This window comes from Bison bison, unplaced genomic scaffold, assembly GCF_000754665.1.
Source record: "Bison bison bison isolate TAMUID 2011002044 unplaced genomic scaffold, Bison_UMD1.0 scf7180017864035, whole genome shotgun sequence".
Lineage (NCBI taxonomy): Eukaryota > Metazoa > Chordata > Mammalia > Artiodactyla > Bovidae > Bison > Bison bison.
The window spans coordinates 3,673,682-3,694,962 of NW_011494607.1; the positions used below are offsets into that span (position 1 = coordinate 3,673,682).

Genomic DNA, 21,281 nt, shown 5'->3' on the forward strand with positions numbered 1-21,281 from the left:
TGAAAGTGGAGAGTGAAAAAGTTGGCTTAAAGCTCAACATTCAGAAAACGAAGATTATGGCATCCGGTCCCACCACTTCATACGATAGATGGGGAAACAGTGGAAACAGTGTCAGACTTTATTTCGGGGGGCTCCAAAATCACTACAGATGGTGACTGCAGCCATGAAATTAAAAGACGCTTACTCCTTGGAAGGAAAGTTATGACCAACCTAGACAGCATATTCAAAAGCAGAGACATTACTTTGCCAACAAAGGTCCATCTAGTCAAGGCTATGGTTTTTCCTGTGGTCATGTATGGATGTGAGAGTTGGACTGTGAAGAAGGCTGAGTGCCTAAGAATTGAGGCTTTTGGATGGTGGTGTTGGAGAAGACTTTTGAAAGTCCCTAGGACTGCAAGGAGATCCAACCAGTCCATTCTGAAGGAGATCAGCCCTGGGATTTCTTTGGAAGGAATGATGCTAAAGCTGAAACTCCAGTCCTTTGGCCACCTCATGCGAAGAGTTGACTCATTGGAAAAGACTCTGATGCTGGGAGGAATTGAGGGCAGGAGGAGAAGGGGACGACAGAGGATGAGATGGCTGGATGGCATCACTGACTCGATGGACATGAGTCTGAGTGAACTCCGGGAGTTGGCGATGGACAGGGCTGTGGTTCATGGGATCTCAAAGAGTCGGACATGACTGAGCAACTGAACTGAACTGAACTGAACTGAGTGGTAAAGGAACCCCTGCCAGTGCAGGAGAGACATAAGAAACACAGGTTTAATCCCTGGGTTGGGAAGATCCCCAGGAGGAGGACATAGCAACCCATTCCGGTATTCTTGCCTGGAGAATCCTAAGGACAGAGGAGCCTGGCAGGCAGCAGTCCTTAAGGTCAGGAAAGTCAGACATGACTGAAGCAACTTAGCACGCCCCAACTATTGAGCCTGTGTCTAGAGCCTGGGAGCCACAACTACTGAGCCCGCATGTCACAAATACTGAAGCCTGTCTGCCTACCATCTGTGCTCCACAACAAGAGAAACTACAGCAAAGAGAAGCCCATGCACTGCAATGAAAAGTAACCCCCACTCACTACAACTGGGGAAAGCCTGAGTATAGCAATGAACACTCAATGCAGCCAAAAATAAATAAATGAAAATCTTAAAAAAACACAAACATGTTTTCATATAGCGAAGTTCCAAATTCTGTATTGTACCTTATTTTTATTGTGGTTCAGTTGCTCAGTCACGTCCAACTCTTTGTGACCCCATCGTCTATAGCACATCAGGCTGCCCTGTCCGTCACTATCTCCCACAGTTTGTTCAAACTCATGTCCATTGAGTCCATGATGCCATCCAACCATCTCATCCTCTTCTTCTCCTGCCTTCAGTCTTTCCTAGCATCAGGGTCTTTTTTCCAAGGAGTAGGCTCTCCGATCAGGTGGCCAAACTATTGGAGCTTCAGCTTCAGCATCAGTCCTTCCAAAGAATATTCAGGGTTCATTTCCTTTAGGATTGACTGGTTTGGTCTTCCTGTCATCCAAAGGACTCTCAAGAATCTTCTCCAGAACCACAGTTTGAAAGCATCAATTCTTCGGTATTCAACCTTCCTTATGTTCCAATGATCATATCCGGACATAACTAATGGAAAAACCATAGCTTTGACTAGACGGATCTTTGTTGGCAAAGTGGTGTCTCTGCTTTTCAATACACTGTCTAGGTTTTTCATAGTTATTCTTCCAAGCAACAAGTGTCTTTTAGTTTCATGGCTGCAGTCACTGTCTGCAGTGATTTTGGAGCCCAAGAAAATAAAATCTGTCACTGTTTTCACTTTTCCCCTTCTATTTGCCATGAAGACATGGGACCAGATGCCATGATCTTAGTTTTTTGAATGTTGAGTTTTAAGCCAGGTTTTCAGTCTTCTTTTTCACCCTTATCAAGAGGCTCTTTAGTTCCTCTTATCTTTCTGCCATTTGTGTAGTATCATCTGTATATCTAAGGTTGTTGATATTTCTCCTGGCCATCTTGATTCGACTTTGTGCATCATCCAGCCTGACATTTTGCATGATGAACTATGCAAATAAATTAAATAAGTAGGGTGACAATATATAGCCCTGATATACTCTTTTCCCAATTTTGAACCAGTTCATTGTTCCATGTCCAGTGCTAACTGTTGCTTCTTGAACTTGACATGCATAGAGGTTTCTCAGAAGGCAGGTAAGGTGGTCTAGTATTCCCATCTCTTTAAGACTTTTCCAGAGCTTACTGTAATCTACACAGTCAAAGGCTTTAACATAATCAATGAAGCAGAAGAAGATTTTTTCTGGAATTCTCTTGCTTTATCTATGGTCCAGCAGAGGTTGACAATTTGAACTCTGGTTCCTCTGCCTTTTCTAAATCTACCTTGTACATTTGGAAGTTTTTGGTTCACATATTGTTGAAGCCTAGCTTGAAGGATTTTGAGTATTGCCTTGCTAGCATGTGAAATGAGCTCAATTGTATGGTAGTTTGAACATTTTTTAGCATTGCCTTTCTCTGGAATTGGAATGAAAACTGACCTTTTCCAGGTCATCTTATAGTGGTGACAGAAAGGTTAACGTAATGTTTATAACACCTCATATCAATTAGCCTCCTATTTTTTCCTAAGTCTCCTGACTCCCAAAATACTTTTGCTCTATATACTAATTATATACCATTTACATCCTGTTATCAAGATAACCGCCAGAGATACTGCTTAGTAAGTTCTGGTTCCATCTGGCCTGGGAGGATAACAATAAGCTAGACCCTAAGCAACAAGCTTTCACAACACAGGTACTCATGTATCATTGTGAAGCACAAGCCATGGGCACAGCACATGCCAATTCTGGCTCAAAACAGTGGGATTTAGATACCACAGGGTATGTAGTTTCATTTTTAATTCATGATATCCTGGACATGATGTAATAGCACTATAATAAACTCATTTTCCAGTGATAGTATATTAAATTTAATCTTATGCAGTGTTTCTACATGCCGAAGAATGGCAGATTGCCAGCAAATTACCAGGAGCTAGAGGAGAAGCATGAAACAGACTCTTCCTCACAGGCCTGGAAAGGAATCAGTCCTAGCAGCACCTTGATCTTAGGTTTCTAGACTCTAGAATTGTGAGAAAATAAATTCTGTTGGTTAAGTCACACACTTGGTGGTATTTTGTTAAGGTAGCCCTTGCAAAACTGATAATAATACAATGTCCTAAACCCTGAACTTGAGAATATGTTACGCTTCATGACAAAAGAGACTTAACAGCTGTGATTAATGCAGGGATCTTGAGCTGAATTATCAGGTTCAGCTCAGTGGACTCACAAGATCCTTATAAAGAAGATGCCTGATGATCCGAGTGAGATGTGAGGACCGGACCACAGATTGCAGTGATGAAAGGGAAGGATCGGAAGATATTTAAGTGGCCTCTAGAAACTGTAAAGGGCAAGGAAATTGATTTTGCCTTCAGAAGCTTCAAAAAGAATCAGTCCTTGTGTATATGTACCACAGCTTTCTTATCCATTCATCTGCTGATGGACATCTAGGTTGCTTCCATGCCCTGGCTATTATAAACAGTGCTGCGGTGAACATTGGGGTACACGTGTCTCTTTCAGTTCTGGTTTCCTTGGTGTGTATGACCAGCAGTGGGATTGCTGGGTCATAAGACAGTACTATTTCCAGTTTTTTAAGGAATCTCCACACTGTTCTCCATAGCGGCTGTTCTACTTTGCATTCCCACCAACAGTGTAAGAGGGTTCCCTTTTCTCCACACCCTTTCCAGCATTTATTGCTTGTAGACTTTTGGATTGCAGCCATTCTGACTGGTGTGAAATGGTACCTCATTGTGGTTTTGATTTGCATTTCTCTGATAATGAGTGATGTTGAGTATCTTTTCATGTGTTTGTTAGTATAGAACAGTCTTTTGAACTCTGTGGGAGAGGGCGAGGGTAGGATGATTTGGGAGAATGGCATTGAAACATGTATAATATCATATATGAAACTAATTGCCAGTCCAGGTTGGATGCAGGATACAGGGTGCTTGGGGCTGGTGCACTGAGATGACCCAGAGGGATGGTACAGGGAGGGAGGTGGGAGGGGGGTTCAGGATGGGGAGCACGTGTACACCCGTGGCGGATTCATGTTGATGTATGGCAAAACCAATACAATATTTTAAAGTAATTAGCCTCCAATTAAAATAAATAAATTTATATTAAAAAAAAAAAGAATCAGTCCTTTGAACATCTTGGATTAAGTTCAGTGAAGCCAATATTTGGACTTTTGAAACCAGAAGTATAATATAATAAATCTGTGTCTCTCAAGTCACCAAGTTTGTAAGTTTTTTTTCTTTTTGCAGTGCAATAAGAAACTCTGTGTGTCCTAACATAGAGCTGATGTCAAGTGCGCTGCCTTAGTAACAAATAAAGTCCATTTGCCAACTACTTCTTTCTAGTAATCAAGTGCTAGCAGATGCTTGGAAGAAAATCCTTCCAGTGTCTGTGAGTTAATTAGGCCCTATTGTCTGACACATCGTATCCATCTCCCAAGACCACCAGTTCTCTTTTTTATACTGGGCAGAGTAGTGTTCAAATCACCAAGAATACTGTTTTTACTGAATATTACATCTCCAGAAGACATTTCTTTTTTCTTCCTTCCACTACCCCACCTTCTCCCGGCAATACCTGGAAAAACACCTCTCTTGTTTGTTCCAGGATTCTCTTATATGTTCTTCTGACAAGATAGGTAATTAAGATTGATGCAAGTTTGGGGCCAACTCATCAAAACAAGCCTAGGACAAGTCTCAGAGAAACCCACTTCCCCCAAACCATTGTGTTGAATCTCAGAACTTTTCTATGAAGCAAGATGATTAAGTGCATGAAATGATATTATGACAACACAATCTTTGTAGAAAACTGAATCACTTAACAGTGCAAACTAGTGAGGATATACAGTTGAAGCAAGAAGAGATATGAGATGCAGGCAATTTTTAGAATTTAACATTATTTGATATAGTCTACAGATTAGAAGAAAAGTAAATGAAAGTGGTTAAATAATGTGTTTTCCTTTCCTTGTGGTTGACATCAAAGTGAGTTCACTAGTTCTTTTATTTTTCCATAAAATGATAGTCATTCTATCAAAGAATTCAAATATCATTGAGATGGTCATCATAAAAGTGTCAATACAGTTTCTATTCTGCTACTGTATTTGCCTGTTCTGCTGAACTAGTGTTACTCTTACAATGAGTTCTTTTATTCCTTAAAACTTTACAGAAAAATTGGAAGCTAATTTGCAGCTATGGTTAGCTCCAGAAAACTGTTGCATTGAAATGCATATCCAAAGATAGGCATCTATATATGGCTTTTGCTGGGTTAAACTGAGAAGTCCTAAAATATCAAACTATATCTAAAGGACATAAAACAGATAAGAAATACCAAGAAAGTGAAATATAAATGGGGATAATGGTGGTTTGTGGATAAGATTTTTACCATGAATATTTTAAAATTTATATTATATAAATATTATATAGTAGCAATATTGCTTGTTTGCTTAGCCAGTCAGGCTTAAAAATTGTACTGATGTTCATTAAGGGAGTTTGGACTATATTCGTGAGGGAGGAGACCAGAATCAGTTAGAGTCCTTATGCTTCCATTTTCAAGAATCCATTCCCTGGAACCACTATTAAGAAGAAATTTTTGCCCCAGAAAACTGTAAAAGGGGTGTAAAACAGTACATGAAGTGACAGAACTCAAAGGCCTCGTGTCCTTTAAGATGAAATTCACAAACGTACAGGCTTCCTCATTTGTAGCTAATTAACTAATATAGACTAGAGCACCAGGAACTATACAAAAAAATAAAAAGGCAACATAAAGATATAAGAATTCCTATTTATACAAGAATTTCCCATTCCACGTCATTTCAAAATTCACCTAATATTACTTTAAATATTTTGTACTAACCTACCCAGAATTTCTTCCCATCCTTGACACTTTTCTAGCAAGCACTTAGTGTTCCAGGAATGTGTGCTCAATTGTTAGATAAAGGGATTTCATCTGCAACTTTAAGGGTATGCTGGTCAAAGGATAGAGGTTTCTTTTTTAAGTCACACTAACTTGCTTCTCATCTCACACGCTAGTAAAGTAATGCTTAGAATTCTCCAATCCAGGCTTTAGCAATATGTGAACTGTAAAATTCCAGATGTTCAAGATGGTTTTAGAAAAGGCAGAGGAACCAGAGATCAAATATGCCAACATCCACTGCATCATCAAAAAAGCAAGAGAGATCCAGAAAAACATTTATTTCTGCTTTATTGACCATCCCAAAGTCTTTGACTGTGTGGATCACAATAAACTGTAGAAAATTCTGAAAGAGATGGGAATACCAGACCACCTGACCTGCCTCTTGAGAAACTTGTATGCAGGTCAGGAAGCAACAGTTAGAACTGGACATGGAACCACAGACTATTTCCAAATAGGAAAAGGAGTACATCAAGGCTGTATATTGTCACCCTACTTAATTAACTTATATGCAGAGTACATCATGAGAAATGCTGGGCTGGAGGAAGCACAAGCTGGAATCAAGATTGCCAGGAGAAACATCAATAAGCTCAGATATGCAGATGACACCACCCTTGTGGCAGAAAGTGAAGAACTAAAGAGCCTCTTGATGAAAGTGAAAGAGAAGAGTGAAAAAGTTGGCTTAAAGCTCAACATTCAGAAAACTAAGATCATGGCATCTGGTCCCATCACTTCATGGCAAATAGATGGAAACAGTGTCAGACTTTATTTTGGGGGGCTCCAGAATCACTGCAGATGGTGACTGCAGCCATGAAATTAAAAAATGCTTACTCCTTGGAAGGAAAGTTATGACCAAACTGGACAGTATATTAAAAAGCAGAAACATTACTTTGTCAACAAAGCTCCATCTAGTCAAGGCTATGGTTTTTCCAGTGGTTATGTATGGATGTGAGAGTTGGACTATAAAGAAAGCTGAACGCCAAAAAATTGATGCTTTTGAACTGTGGTGTTGGAGAAGACTCTTGAGAGTCCCCTGGACTGCAAGGAGATCCAACCAGTCCATCCTAAAGGAGATCAGTCCTGGGTGTTCATTGGAAGGACTGATGTTGAAGCTGAAACTCCCATATTTTGGCCACCTGATTCAAAGAGCTGACTCATTTGAAAAGACCCTGATGCTGGGAAAGATTGAGGGCAGGAGAAGAAGGGGACAACAGAGGATGAGATGGTTGGATGGCATCACCAACTCAATGGACATGAGTTTGGGTAAACTCCAGAAGTTGGTGATAGACAGGGAGGACTGGTGTGCTGTGGTTCATGGCAGTGCAAAGAGTCGGACACGACTGAGTGACTGAATTGAACTGAACTGAACTTGCTTCTGACATCAGATCTCTTTTTCTTAGATTTTTGAACTTCAACAATGTTTCTGGACTTGCAATTACTAGAGAATTTTGGATAATGTGGTCCATATTTAAAGCACTGAGAAAAAAAGTCATCTCTTTCTTTATATATTTCTCTTCGAACCTTCAAGAATTTATACCATCCTCTTGATGTGTATCTAAAATATTTTTATGGGCAAAAGTCTTTTTAGTAAGGTTTAGTAAGGTTCAGAATATTTACTTTGTCTATGATATTTTTTTCTTAATGTCAGTAGTGTTCTGAGGAAGAAAAAATTATCCTCCTGACTGTCCCTGCAGGAGTAACTGGTTTCAAGTCTAGGAAAAAAGAATTATCAGATTGGGCCTTTTGAATAGTTCAGAGCTTGACTTCTAAGATAGAAATGCTACTGATAGGACCCAAACACTGAAACCTTGCCTCTTTTATGAATGTTATGCCAAGATCTGTCACTATTGTCCCTGAGAATAAAGAACTTGGAAACTCTATTCCAGATGCTCAAATCTTTTAAGTTTAAGAAATTCTGCTTCTGCCTATTACAAAGGTACTCCAACTGGAATTGCTGCTTGCATAAAAACTAAAAACCAGGATAAAATATATAAAATTTATTTCCAGACAGGAGAAAGCAATCAGGAGAGGGAAGTAATGGTTTAGAAAAAAGGAAACAAATCTAGTGAGTCCTAAAAGCCATAATTTTCTGCCATTTGCTAAGCTCAAGAGGCAAAAACCCAAGACTCCAGAGCTTATCCTGAATTGAGGAGAAAAAGGTTGGACTTTAGGGAAATTAAAGCTATCAGAATTTGCAAAGTATAATGCCAGGATAAAAAGGAAAGCATGCAAAGACAGAACTTCAGAAATTTGCTTAGAGTTCTCCTCCCCTCCAATCTTTTATTTGAATAGCAATCGGCATAGGTATAGAATGAAACTCTACAAGACAAAAGGAAAAACATTTTCTGGGGGTGCATAAGCCTTCAAATTCCCTAAGTTCCTAGAAGGCCATCATTCATTCAAGTTTCCTCCAACCATATGGAGGAGTTTTTGTTGAATAAGTACAACATTCAGTAAACACTCCATGAATGTCACTTTTTAGTAGTAAAGAAAACTAGTCCCAGGCAAAGGTGACTCTAGAGTTGCTTCAGGAACATTCTTTATTTATTCTTGAAAATAGTTGACATACAATATTATGTTAGTCCCAAATGTATTACATAGTGTTTTGACATTTGTATACATTATGAAATAACCACCACAATAAGTCTAGTAATCATCTGACCCCATACAGTTATTATAATATCATTGACCATATTTCTTGCGCTGTATATTACATCCTCGTGGCTTATTTATTACGTATCTGGGAGATTGTGTCTCTAACTCTCTTCACCTATTTTCCCCACCCCACCCCCAGCAATAATCTGTTCCCTGTATTGTTGTTATTGTTGTTGTTTAGTCACTAAGTCCTGATGGATTCTTTCTGACTCCATGGACTGTAACCTGCCAGGATCCTCTGTCCATGGGATTTCCCGGGCAAGAATACAATATCTATGAGTCTGTGGAAAATAGTATAGAGGCTTCTCAAAAAATTAAAAGTAGAACTGCCATGTGATTCAGCAGTTTCACTTCTGGATATTTACCCTAAGAAAAAAACAATTCATAAGGATATTTGCATTTTAGAGTTTATTTTGGCATTATTTACAATAGCCAAAGTAAGGAAGCAAATGTATTGTCCATTGACAGATGAATAGACAAAAATCACACATAACTCATTGGAAAAGACCCCAATGATGAGAAAGACTGAAGGCAAAAGAAGAAGAGGGCAGCAGAGGATGAGATGCTTGGATAGTATCACCAGTTTGTGCATGCTAAGTCACTTCAGTCTTGTCTGACTCTTTGCCACCCTAGGGACTGTAGCCCACCAGGCTTCTCTGTTTATGGGATTCTCCAGGCATGAATACTGGAGTGGGTTGCCATGTTCTCCTCCAAAGGATCTTCCCAACCCTGGGATGGAACCCAACTCACCAACTCAGTGGACATGGATTTGAACAAACTCTGGGAGATAGTGAAGGACAAGAAAGCCTGGCATTCTGAAATCTGTGGGTATGCAGAGAGTCAGACATGACTTAGTGACTGTAAAACAATAACCTGGCCCAATCTGACCAGAATATTGGCAACAACTCCCTGAAGCTGTGTGGTCCAATAGCACTTGAGCTGAGAGAAGGGCAGACAGAGTTGATAGTTTGCAGAGCAAACCCAGTGGCCTTGTTTGTGGGGAGCGAGCTCCGCCCATGGCAAAGTCATGAGGAAGGAGGCTTGGCATACACAAAGGCGGGATCGAGCCTCAGGGTCCCCCTGGAAATTCTCGAGCATCTACCCCCAAAACCAGAGTCTGCCTACTTTCTGCTTTGTGCTCTCACCTACACCTCTGACTTTACAGGGGGCTGTCCCCCACTACCTCTCTCTGAAAAAAGAGTTAGCTTACAGCTCCAGTTAACAATTCCTGGGTGTGACAGTGTTCCAACCTACAAACTCCTTTGGAAGTCCTCTAGCCTGCCTGAATAGGTTTTTCCGGCCACATGTGATTGTTCAGAGACTCCCAACTGTGAGAGGCAGGAGATGTTCTAAACTGTCTAAACACAGATTCTTCTGAGTAGTTAAAAGATTGATTAGAAATTGTATTGGTGAAGGGTTTTTCACTTATTGGGCCAATGTTTGCTGCTAAGTCTCCATACCCCTTACCTACTGTGTCCTTGGCAGTGTATTGATTGATATAATGGGTGTATAGAAATGTAAGTAGTAGCCTCAATGTTTGTAACCTTGGACCCTTGAGTTAATTCTTTTCTTGATTGAGCCCACCTCACCTTTGTCCTATAGGAATGCAGCTTTGTCCAATGCTTTTTTGGAGGCTGGTGCCTGACTTTGGAATAATCACCTTTAGAGAAAGATAAGTTTCTTAAAATGTTAACAGGCCTCCTGGCCAGAAGATGATGTAAATCACCTGAACTTTTGCATATGATATGTTTGAAAGCCTGGCTTCGATTAGAACCAGGAACTGCTGTCCTTGCATGACTCCACCCCTTCCCCCATTATCCTCTATGCACAACTTAAGGTATAAAACTACTTTGGAAAATAAAGTACGCCCCCTTTTTTTGTTCACCAAAATTTGGTCTCCCCATGTCGTTCTTTCTTTCACCTTCTGGCTGAATTTTTCCTCTGAGGCGGGGAAGCTCATCAAGCCTACTAATTTTTCCTGGGCTTCTAAGATCCGACCGGGGAGGCCTTAGTGTCTCCTCTCCTTCAGGAGAACGGGAGGACGCCTGCAGCCTTCGTAGGTGACGTTAATTCCCTGCTTTGGAATTTTATTCAGCCTCTTTACTTCACTGAATTTTCCTACTGAGCTATCCTTATTTCAGCCGCTTTTCTCCACTGAATTTCCTCACTGAGCTATCCTCATTCTATTACTCTTTATATCCTTAATTAACGTTTAATTAAGCAGTTGTTTCCTGATCCTCGCCAACGCCGTCTCTCCTTCGAATACCCTGGATCAGCTGGGGCTGGACCCCAGCACTTGTTCATCAGGAAAGTTGGAGGGCAGTACCACTTGACCAGAGGATAGCCCACGGCTCCCCACAACTGCAGAGCAAAGCTGGTGGCCTCAGCAGAAAATTCAGCACACACTCAGGCTGAATCTGGACCAGAAAACAATGAGCTATACAATCCCTGTGTCCTGGTCTGCTGCCCTGCCAGAGTAGGGAAGCTAATTCATAGTCCCACCTACTACAGAATATACTACCTGGTCCTGACCAAAGAACTCATGCAGTCGTAGATTCCATTCTGCAACCTCATTTGGGTAAGAAACCAAGCCAGAAGTCCTAGCCAACTGTCCTCAGCCAGTGGTGCACCCCATCCCATCTCCATCCTCAAAGGCGGAACATGTGTCTTGCCCCAGAATAGACCATAATAGCAGGCTCCTCCTGCCTTAAAACATTACCAGCAGACACACCCAGAAACCCAAACTGAGCTGAACAGTAAAGAAAAATATCTGCGAGAACAAACTTATAAGGCCTGGAAAAGAAATCCTATTACTCAAATACACAGAAAAAATAATCAGATAAATATGACAAGACCAGTGGAATCTAATAAAGATCTAATAACTGACTCCAAATAAATGGGGACTTATAAACTGTCAGACAAAAAACTCAGACTAATTCTCTAAAAGAAGGTTTAGTGAACTACAAGAAAACACAGAAAGAGAACTTGACAAAATTAGGAAACCAACGCATGAGCAACAGAATGAGATGTTTGATAAAAAAGATAAAAAAGGAGCAACCGTTAAAAAAAGAAACAGAAATCCAAGAGAAAACGAATACAATAACTGAACTGACGCATTTAATAGAGAGCGACAAAACAGACTGACTGACTATGCAGAGAAACAGTCCATGAACTAAAGTGATAGGACATTAGAAATTACTGAGACAGGAGAGAAAAAGAAAAAATAGTAAAAAAGATTGAAGACAGCTATGGAATTATGGGGCACAATGAAACAAAACATTTGCAATATGAGAACTTTAAAAAGAGAAGAAAAGAAGAAAGGGAGAGAAAGTGTATATAAAGCAAAAATGACTGAAAACTTCGGAAATATGGAGACAGAAATAAACATTCAGATTCATGAGGCTAAAAGAATCTCCCAATAGGCTGAATTCATGTAGAGCTACACTGAAGCACTGTTAGATTCAAAAAACAAACAAACTGAAAAAACCTGTTAGATCTATACTAGGAATTCAATAAAGTTGGAAAATTAACAAATTAACAAAATTTACATACACAGATCAGTAGCAACACCGTTCACTAACAAAATTCTTAAACAAAGTGAAGATTCAATTCCATTTATAACAATATAAATAAAACAAAATACAGAGAAGAAAATTTACTTAAGGTGCTGAAGATCTCTACTCTGAAAATCATTAAAACACTGATGAAAGAAATCAAAGAAGACATAAATCAATGGAAAGATACATTATGCTCATGGATTGGAAGAAATGATGCTGTCAAAAAATTGATACTACCAAAACCACCTTTAAGTTCAAACTAATCCCTATCAAGATTTCAAAGGCATTTATACAGAAGTAGGAAAAAGCACTTCTGAAAATTATATGGAACCACAAAAGACTAAGAATAGCCAAAAAATATCCTGAGGAAAAAATAACAAGGCACTTATATAGCAAGGCACACTCTCTGGTTTCAAGCTATATTACAAAGCTCTAGGCATCAAAACATTGGTTACCATCATAAAAACAGAAACATAGACCACTTAAACAGAATACAGAGCCCAGAAATAAACCGAAGCATAATCAATTAACTAGTATCTAACAAGGAAGCCAGGAATACTCAGTGCAGAAAAGACAATCTTCAATAAATAGCACTGGGATAACTGAATAAAAACATGTGAAAGAATAAAACCAGACCCATATTTAACACACTTACAAAAATTAAATTAAAATGAATTGAACACTTACATTTAAGAACTGAACATATGAAACTCCTAGAAGAAAACATAGGAACAAAGCTCATCAATAGTCTCCTTAATGTTTTTTTGAATATAATTCAAAAAACCACAAGTAACAAATTTAAAAATAAATCAGCAAGACTACATCAAACTAAAAAGAGGAAGAAACCATCAACAAAATGAAAAGACCACCGGGACAATGGGAAAAAATATTTGCAGAACTCTTATCTGTTAAGAGTTTCCCTGGTGCCTCAGACTGTAAGGCGTCTGCCTACAATGCGGGAGACCCGGGTTCAATCCCTGGGTAGGGAAGATCTCCTGGAGAAGGAAATGGCAACTCACGCCAGTATTCTTGCCTGGAAAATCCCATGGATGGAGGAGCCTGGTAGGCTACAGTCCATGGGGTCACAAAGAGTCGGAAACAACTGAACAACTTCACTTTTACTTTATCTGATAAGGGTTTAGTATACAAAACATACAAAAAACTCAAACAACTCAGGGTAAAAAACAAAGATATTTTTCCAAAGAAGAAATACAAAAGATCCATAGGTACATAAATAGATGCTCAACATCACAAGTTATTAGGAAAATGCAAATGAAAACCACTATGAGATACCACCTCACACAGTTATACCACCTCACAATGTCTATTATCAAAAAGACAACAGATAACAAATGCTGGTGGAGAAAGCAATGGCACCCTCCTACTCCAGTACTTTTGCCTGGAAAATCCCATGGACGGAGGAGCCTGGTAGGTAGGCTGCAGTCCATGGGGTCGCTAGAGTCGGACACAACTGAGCGACTTCACTTTCACTTTTCACTTTCATGCATTGGAGAAGGAAATGGCAACCCACTCCAGTGTTCTTACCGGAGAATCCCAGGGACAGGAAGCCTGGTGGGCTGCTGTCTATGGGGTCACACAGAGTTGGACACGACTAAAGCGATGTAGCAGCAGCAGCAGCAGCAACAAATGCTAGCATGAATGTGCACGTTTCGTGGGATTGTAAACTGGTATAGTCATTATGGAAAACAGTATGGAGCCTCAAAAAATAAAAAATAAAACTACCATATGACCCAGCAATTGTACTTCTGGAATTATGGAAGTGTTAGAGTATGAAAGAGTCATGTCTGACTCTTTGAGACCCCATGGACTATAGCCCATCAGGTTCCTCTGTCCTTGGGATTCTCTAGGCAAGAATACTGGAGTGGGAAGCCCTTCCCTTCTTCAGGTGATCTTCCTGACCCAGGGATCAAACTGAGGTCGCCTGCATTTCAGGCAGATTCTTTACTGTCTGAGCTACCAGGGAGACCCACTGGGAGTATATCCAAATGGTAACAAAAACACTAAGAAAAGATATCTGCACCCCATATTCATAGCTGCTTTATTTACAAGAGCCAAGTCTTGAAAATCTAAGTGTCCACTGATGGACGAAAGGATAAAGAAGTTGTGGTAAACACATACAATGGAATATTATTCAGCCATAAAGTGCAAGGAAATCCTGACATTTGCTGTAACATGGATGGACCTTTAAGGTATTATACTAAGTGAAGTAAGTCAAAGAAAGAAAAAAACTATATGATCTTACTCATGTGCAGAATCTGAAAGGAAAAAAAAAAGCATGTAGAAAAAGAGATCATATTTGGGGTTACTAGAGGAGGTGGTCAGGAGGATAGAGAAATGAAGAAGCTGGTCAGAAAGTACAGACTTCCAGTTATAAGATAAATACTAGGGATGTAATGTACAACACGATGACTATAGCTAACCCTGCAGTGCCTGTGCATGCTCTGTCATGTACGACTTTTTGTGGACTATAGCCTGCCAGGCTCCCCTGTCCTTGGGATTTCTCAGGCAAGAATACTGCAGGGGGTTGCCATTTCTTTCTCCAAGGGACCTTCGCAACTCATAGATAAAACCCAGGTCTCCTGCCTTGGGAGTCAGATTCTTTACCACTGAGAAACCAGGAAAACCTAACACTGTTGTATTATATATTAAAAAGTTGTGAGGACAGTAAAACCTAAGAGTTCTCATCACAAGAAGAAAGTGCTTTTCCCTATTTTTTCTTTCTTTTCATTGTATTTAGATGAGAGGATGGATATTAGCTGAAACTTTTGTGGTAATCATTTTACAAAATATGTAAAGCAACCTTTCATGCTATATGCCTTAAACTTAGGCAATGGCATGTCAACTATTTCACAATAAAACAGGAAAACATGAAAGTATTCCTTTAGGTTAAATTTAATATGTTGTTTTAGAAAAACTGACAGTGATTACATAGTTTAAACTATGGGAAATAATACCTATTTTCAATAAATTATCTGTGCAAATAATTTATTTGAAGCATTTTACAATTATCTGAAGCCTTTACAATTTTAGTTGCTAAATCCGTGTTGGCAGACGTTCATTATTTACTCATCAATTCAGGTGCTTGTTGGGCAGTTTATTTGTCATTTTCTAATTGGCCAGAAGACTACCTCCCATCTGCTATATAACTTGCTTTTGGTTGAGACTTACACTTAAGTACAACAGGCAGGGAGAGGATGTGGTCTTCCTTGCTGATCCCTACTTTTCTCTTCCTGAACTTCTTTTCTGTGGGATTGGCCCCAGATCCAGGGCCAACCACCAATGCAAGCAACAACTATCTCCCTTTCTGGGACCAGATTAATGGAGACATAGCAGAATTTCCAGTGCAGAATAACAAGATAATCATTGATCCCTGGAAATATATGGATCGACTAAGAATATATAAGATCCTTATAACAGAATCAGACAAATATTTTGCTTCATTTGGCAAAAACAATACAGGGAATGTACATTGGGCGGTAACTTTAATGTATGGAGAGCTATTTAAAACAGGTATGTTTTAATTAATTATTAATTATTAATTTTAATATTATTAAATTTAAATAAATAAATTAATTAATTTAATAAGATATGGCCCTCACTGCACAGTCTCTTTCCTGTAAGTTGTAAGGTTCAGGCACAAAAAAGGGCTGAAAACAAGGAGGGACGGGCCCAGAATGCAGCAGTCTCTTCCTGCACTTAAACAAGTAGGATGGGGAAATGGAGTCAAGTGTGATGCTCGGAACTCTGTGCTTCCAGAATGCTCCTCTCTTTTCTGCTTCAGTTGGGGTGAATTTTTCCATCTGTATTTTGCTCTCACTACTTCTTAAATCAATTATCTTATTACTGCGATTCTGGAACTGAATTAGCTTCCCATTCTCATCAAATTCTTTTTTAAGTTGTCTTCTTTGGATGTTACTAGATGGAGTCTAGAATGAAACAAGGACTAGAATGTGGTGCCTTCATATAGGAAAAAAAAAAAAAAACTTCTGCACACTTGAATTATTGCAATGAAGTTGATTGATTTAGGAAGAAAAGAAGGACACACAGAGACTGCCTTGTGAAACACTCTGCAGGTCCAGCTTAGTCAAGAAGGAGTTAGTAAAGAAAATAAATATGGTATAAAGAAAAATAAAAAAACAGAAAAAAATGCAAGAAAGGGTCTGTACAGGCTGGAATTTCTAAGAAGCTTTGAGCTCTCAAAGTGAATGAAATGCTAGTCATATGAATACACTGTATCATTAGCAGGAATAACCCTCTTCTTACTCTTTGGGGGGGAGCATATGAGTCTTTTCCTCTCTTATGACTTTCTATTCAAGGTTTAACTCTTTTCACCTACTCTGTTTACTCTAGATAGATTTTCAGAGCCTCCCAATAGTTCACGGTGTGCTTATGAGTCTGGAGTCTCTGGCTGCATATCTATCAACAGTGGCTGGGGAGGTAAGTGTTATATTTTCACCATGCTTCTTTATTGATCTGTGGTTGTGGGGCTTGCTCACTCTGCTTTTCTATAGGGTAAGCTGCTGCTGCTGCTGCTAAGTTGCTTCAGTCATGTCCGACTCTGTGCAACCCCATAGATGGCAGCTAAGTTGGGTTAAATCTTGATATTTACTCTGTAAATATATACAGTTTTCTGTGCACTTCCCTGAGGTGGGGGCTAGTCAATTTAAAAAAACAAATATGAATGGTAACTCTTTCTATGGCTATGTCTATGTTAAGATCTACAGCACATCGTTCTTTTTAGATAGATACTGAAGAAGAAAATGATCCTTACATGTACCTAGTTTTTCAAACTTTCTGTTGCTTATTTCACCTACTCCCAGTCCCTTTTCCAACTAGTCACTCTTTATTTCTCACTGCATCCCAGCCTCACGCTAGCCTTTTAGAGAGATAGTTTAATTCAACCCTTACCATGATCTTAAAATTAATATCCTCATAATACAGATAATCAAACAGAGTTGAGAGAGGTTGAGTAATTTCCCTTTTTTTACAAAACTCATAAAGTGTCAACATTTATCTATCTCAAAAATTCATTTTCTTAATCACTGTTCTAGTTTAACTCCCTAAGCCACTAACGGAGAAGGCAATGGCACCCCACTCCAGTACTCTTGCCTGGAAAATCCCATGGATGGAGGAGCCTGGAAGGCTACAGTCCATGGGGTCACTGAGGGTCAGACATGACTGAGTGACTTCACTTTCACTTTTCACTTTCATGCATTGGAGAAGGAAATGGCAACCCACTCCAGTGTTCTTGCCTGGAGAATCCCAGGGACAGGGGAGCCTGGTGGGCTGCCGTCTATGGGGTCACACAGAGTCGGACACGATTGAAGTGACACAGCAGCAAGCCACTAATATGCAAAAAACCCAAAAACTTGTCACGATTTCTTATTTTCAATTGCAATCTTATTTTAGGCCCTAAAGATGAATTTCACTATAGGTAATATCAACATATATGCTTCTTCCAACACATCATGTGAAGAGTTGACTCATTGGAAAAGACTCTGATGCTGGGAGGGATTGGGGGCAGGAGGAGAAGGGGACAACAGAAGATGAGATGGCTGGATGGCATCACTGACTCGATGTACGTGAGTCTGAGTGAACTCCGGGGGTTGGTGATGGACAGGGAGGCCTGGCGTGCTGTGATTCATGGGGTGGCAAAGAGTCGGACACGACTGAGCAACTGAACTGAACTGAATGTTTTATTGAGAAATATAACTTCACTAGTTACAAAGTTTTGAAAAAGTGGATCTTGTAAATGTACATTTCAAAATAAAGATTGTACTGGGTAATTAACAAAATTCTTCTAGTCCTAGTATAGACAGTCCAAGGTAAAGTTTACATTGACAATCATGCACTCCAATTTAAAAATTAAGGTTAAGAGTAGAAATAAGTGGAATGAGTTCAACTAGTGCACCAAATTTCAAATAGTAAGAAAATGATTTGTCATTAAAAGGCTTGAAAATATTCCTTCAAATACCTATCAATTGTGTCTTCTCCTCACGTTTTGTATCACTAGTACCTTACCTTCTTTTTGACAGCTAGATTAACAATCAGAATAGTCCTCTGAATGTCAAGCATGATTGTGGGGGGATGTGTTTCAATAATAGAAGATGTAGATTCATGCCTATGATGGAAGCCAAGCTGAGGAGTACACCTAGGAATAACCCTGTCCTGGGAGCCATCAGAATCCTGGTGGACAAGATGAACCCAGGAATTGGAAGTAGATAAATAGTCCTAAGACAGAATATACTAGAGTGAGGACTTGGTTGAAATGAGTGCCAAGAAACAGAAGAAAGATTGTTATTGCTTAGTCCCTAAGTCATGCCCAACTCTCTTTGTGACCCCATGGACTGTCTTTCACCAAGTTCCTCTGTCCATGGGATTTCCTAGGCAAGAATACTGGAATGAGTTGCCATTTCCTTCTCCAGGGTCTCTTTGAACCCAAGGATAGAACCTAAATCTCCTGCAATGGCAGGCGGATTCTTTACCACTGAGCCACCAGAAAGACCCAGAAGAAAAATAGCAAGTTAAAACAGAAAATGTATTCAAGGTTGTGTGGAAAGAGAATTGGTTGGGCTTCAGAACCATCCCTAAGGTAGCTAAGAGAATAGAAGAAGATGGTTAAACCAAAATCTCTTCCACAATATAGGCAAAAAATCTCCACATGTGACATATACATGTATATTTAGCAGCATCTACATGTATACACCTGGGCTTCCCCAGTGGTTCAGATGATAAAGAATCTGCCCACAATGTGGAAGACCAGAGTTGAATACCTGGGTTGGGAAGATCCTCTTGAGAAGGGAATGGCAACGCACTTCAGTATTCTTGCCTGGAGGATTCCATGGACAGAGGAGCCTCTCGAGCTGCAGTCCATGGTGTTGCAAAGAGTTGGACACGACTGAGTGACTAACACACACACACACACACACACACACACACGCATATATATATATATATACCCAGAGCCTCCCTGGTAGTAAAGAATCCACCCGCCTAATCAGGAGACTCGGGTTCAATCCTGTGTCTGGAAGATCCCCTGGAGAAGGAAATGGCAACCCACTCCAGGATTCTTGCCTGGGAAATCCCATGGACAGTGGAGTCTGGTAGGTTACAGTCCATGGTGTTGCAAAGAGTTGGACAAGACTTAGGGACTAAACAGCTACAACATATATAACCAAACTGAAGGGAGTACTTTCCTGAGTCAAATCTTATTCTTTACTTCCTATGTGAGGGATAAATAAATATAGGACATAAATAATTTGGAACTGAATTGCATTAATTGTATGTGAATGTAGACCCATATACAAATAACTGCACCAAGAGTGTGTCCCCAGTGGAAACTTTCCTGACTGTGATGAGCCCTAAGTTTTCATAATCATGTGCATTTCCTAGAGCCAACAAATTCAACATGGTTTGGAGAATAAAGAAGATAAATTATGTAGATTAAGCATTAGTCATTTGGTTAACTCCTACTTTCTATAGACAATTAATGGCTCCAGATACCTCCATCCTATTTTTTTTACAGGCTTTAACTACTATGTGGTTATTATGTATTTTCTTGCTTGCAATTGAATCAGAGTTTCTGGGGAATTTGCCATATGAGGTAGAGTTACTATCTTGAGAGTACAGATCTAACTTCTGTTATTCAATTGAAGAATGCCGTGCATCCTATCCACAAGTTATGGATGTAGCCAACAGGTTCTATAAGGTAAAAGAATGCAATGATATTTTTATGAATAGAATGAATGAAGACACTGAAGTTCTTCTGTTGGGATTTATGATTTAAAAACAGACTAAACTTCACATTAATATGCATATGAAATTTTAAGTTCAAAGTTTTGTCCCTACCTCCTTGTACTGTTCCTATTAGTAGCCTGAAATATTACTAAATAGTTGATAGCAAATTGGTGTAATTGAATTTATAGAAAGGTTTTTCAGAAAATTAATGTAATAATTACCAAATTACTTCTGTCTCTGCAAATAAATTGGTATACATCCATCTGTAAAGCAAATAGGTTAAGCTAAATAACATCTCTAAGTGTTAAAATTTATTTTGAAAATAAATTTCATTGGTAAACAGTCAGCTAGATGAGTGTATTACAGTGTTCTTTTTCAGGACTTCATGACACTGGTAATTAAATTTATTTTAAAATCTGTTATTGAAGTAAATCATTTCTCATTCTGCAGTATCTGCTGTCCAGAAAGATAGTTTCCACTACCAGCGGTATTCCTCAGTATGACACAGATGAGGACACAGCGATCTTTAAGATGTGGGTGGCCCATCAAGCTGCCATTGATGTGGCAAAACCGAAGTTCAGTGATGTGTAAGAGAATTGCTTTATGTGATGCGATTAAACTCTGGCTTTCTTTCTGGAATTGTAAAATTTAACGTGTAAGATGTGGTTGCCTCAAATATTCATTACTCATAGTTTCAAAAGGTATCAAGAAATAGTTTTTCCATTATTATTTGCAATTCATCAGTCATCTGGTCTATCAAGGAAGATATACATGAAAAGATAGGTGGTTGCTTACAGGTTTTTTGAGAGGACATTCCATACATTATTTGACAGTATATCTCATAGCAAAGTCATTCTTCATGTCCAATCATTATTTTTTAATTGATGCAATGTGCAATTAATTTCTACTTGTTTATATAAGGTAGCTATGAAATAGTGTGGTAAAAAATTCTCACTGGGTTTCAATTTGCAATGCCAACCTTCATCCTCCTAAAAAAAATGGTTTAAAATACATAGCATGTTGTTTGGTAATTTTATGGGGTTCATCTAGTTATCTGATTCTCCTAATAGTTTAAGTAATTTCTTAAAGAGAGGTCATTTTCTCTTTTTTTACAGATAAAAATGTAGTAAGATAAACTATGTGAAACTTACATGCTTAACATACACCTAGGTAAATATAGTAAATTTCATTTAATAATAGACAAAGACTACAATGAAGTCTGCTGCTAAGCATGGACAGCTTTCTCTAGGTATTTGTAAAGTAAGGGCTTTTTGTGGGAGAAGTCCAGGATCCTGGTCCTGCTC

The 21,281-nt window shown here is 39.2% G+C and overlaps 1 protein-coding gene across 1 annotated transcript in view; it reads right to left on the reverse strand.

Moving 5' to 3' along the window:
• The window catches only part of LOC104984821, a 63,098-nt gene extending 44,783 nt beyond the window's left edge, over positions 1 to 18,315 (reverse strand). The window contains exons 1-2 of the mRNA XM_010834750.1: positions 18,262 to 18,315; positions 15,840 to 16,166 (exon numbers count right to left, since the gene is read on the reverse strand). Coding sequence (XP_010833052.1) covers positions 15,840 to 16,166; positions 18,262 to 18,315 — 381 coding nt within the window. The remainder of the gene's footprint in view (positions 1 to 15,839; positions 16,167 to 18,261) is intronic.
• Between the last annotated feature and the right edge of the window lie 2,966 nt (positions 18,316 to 21,281).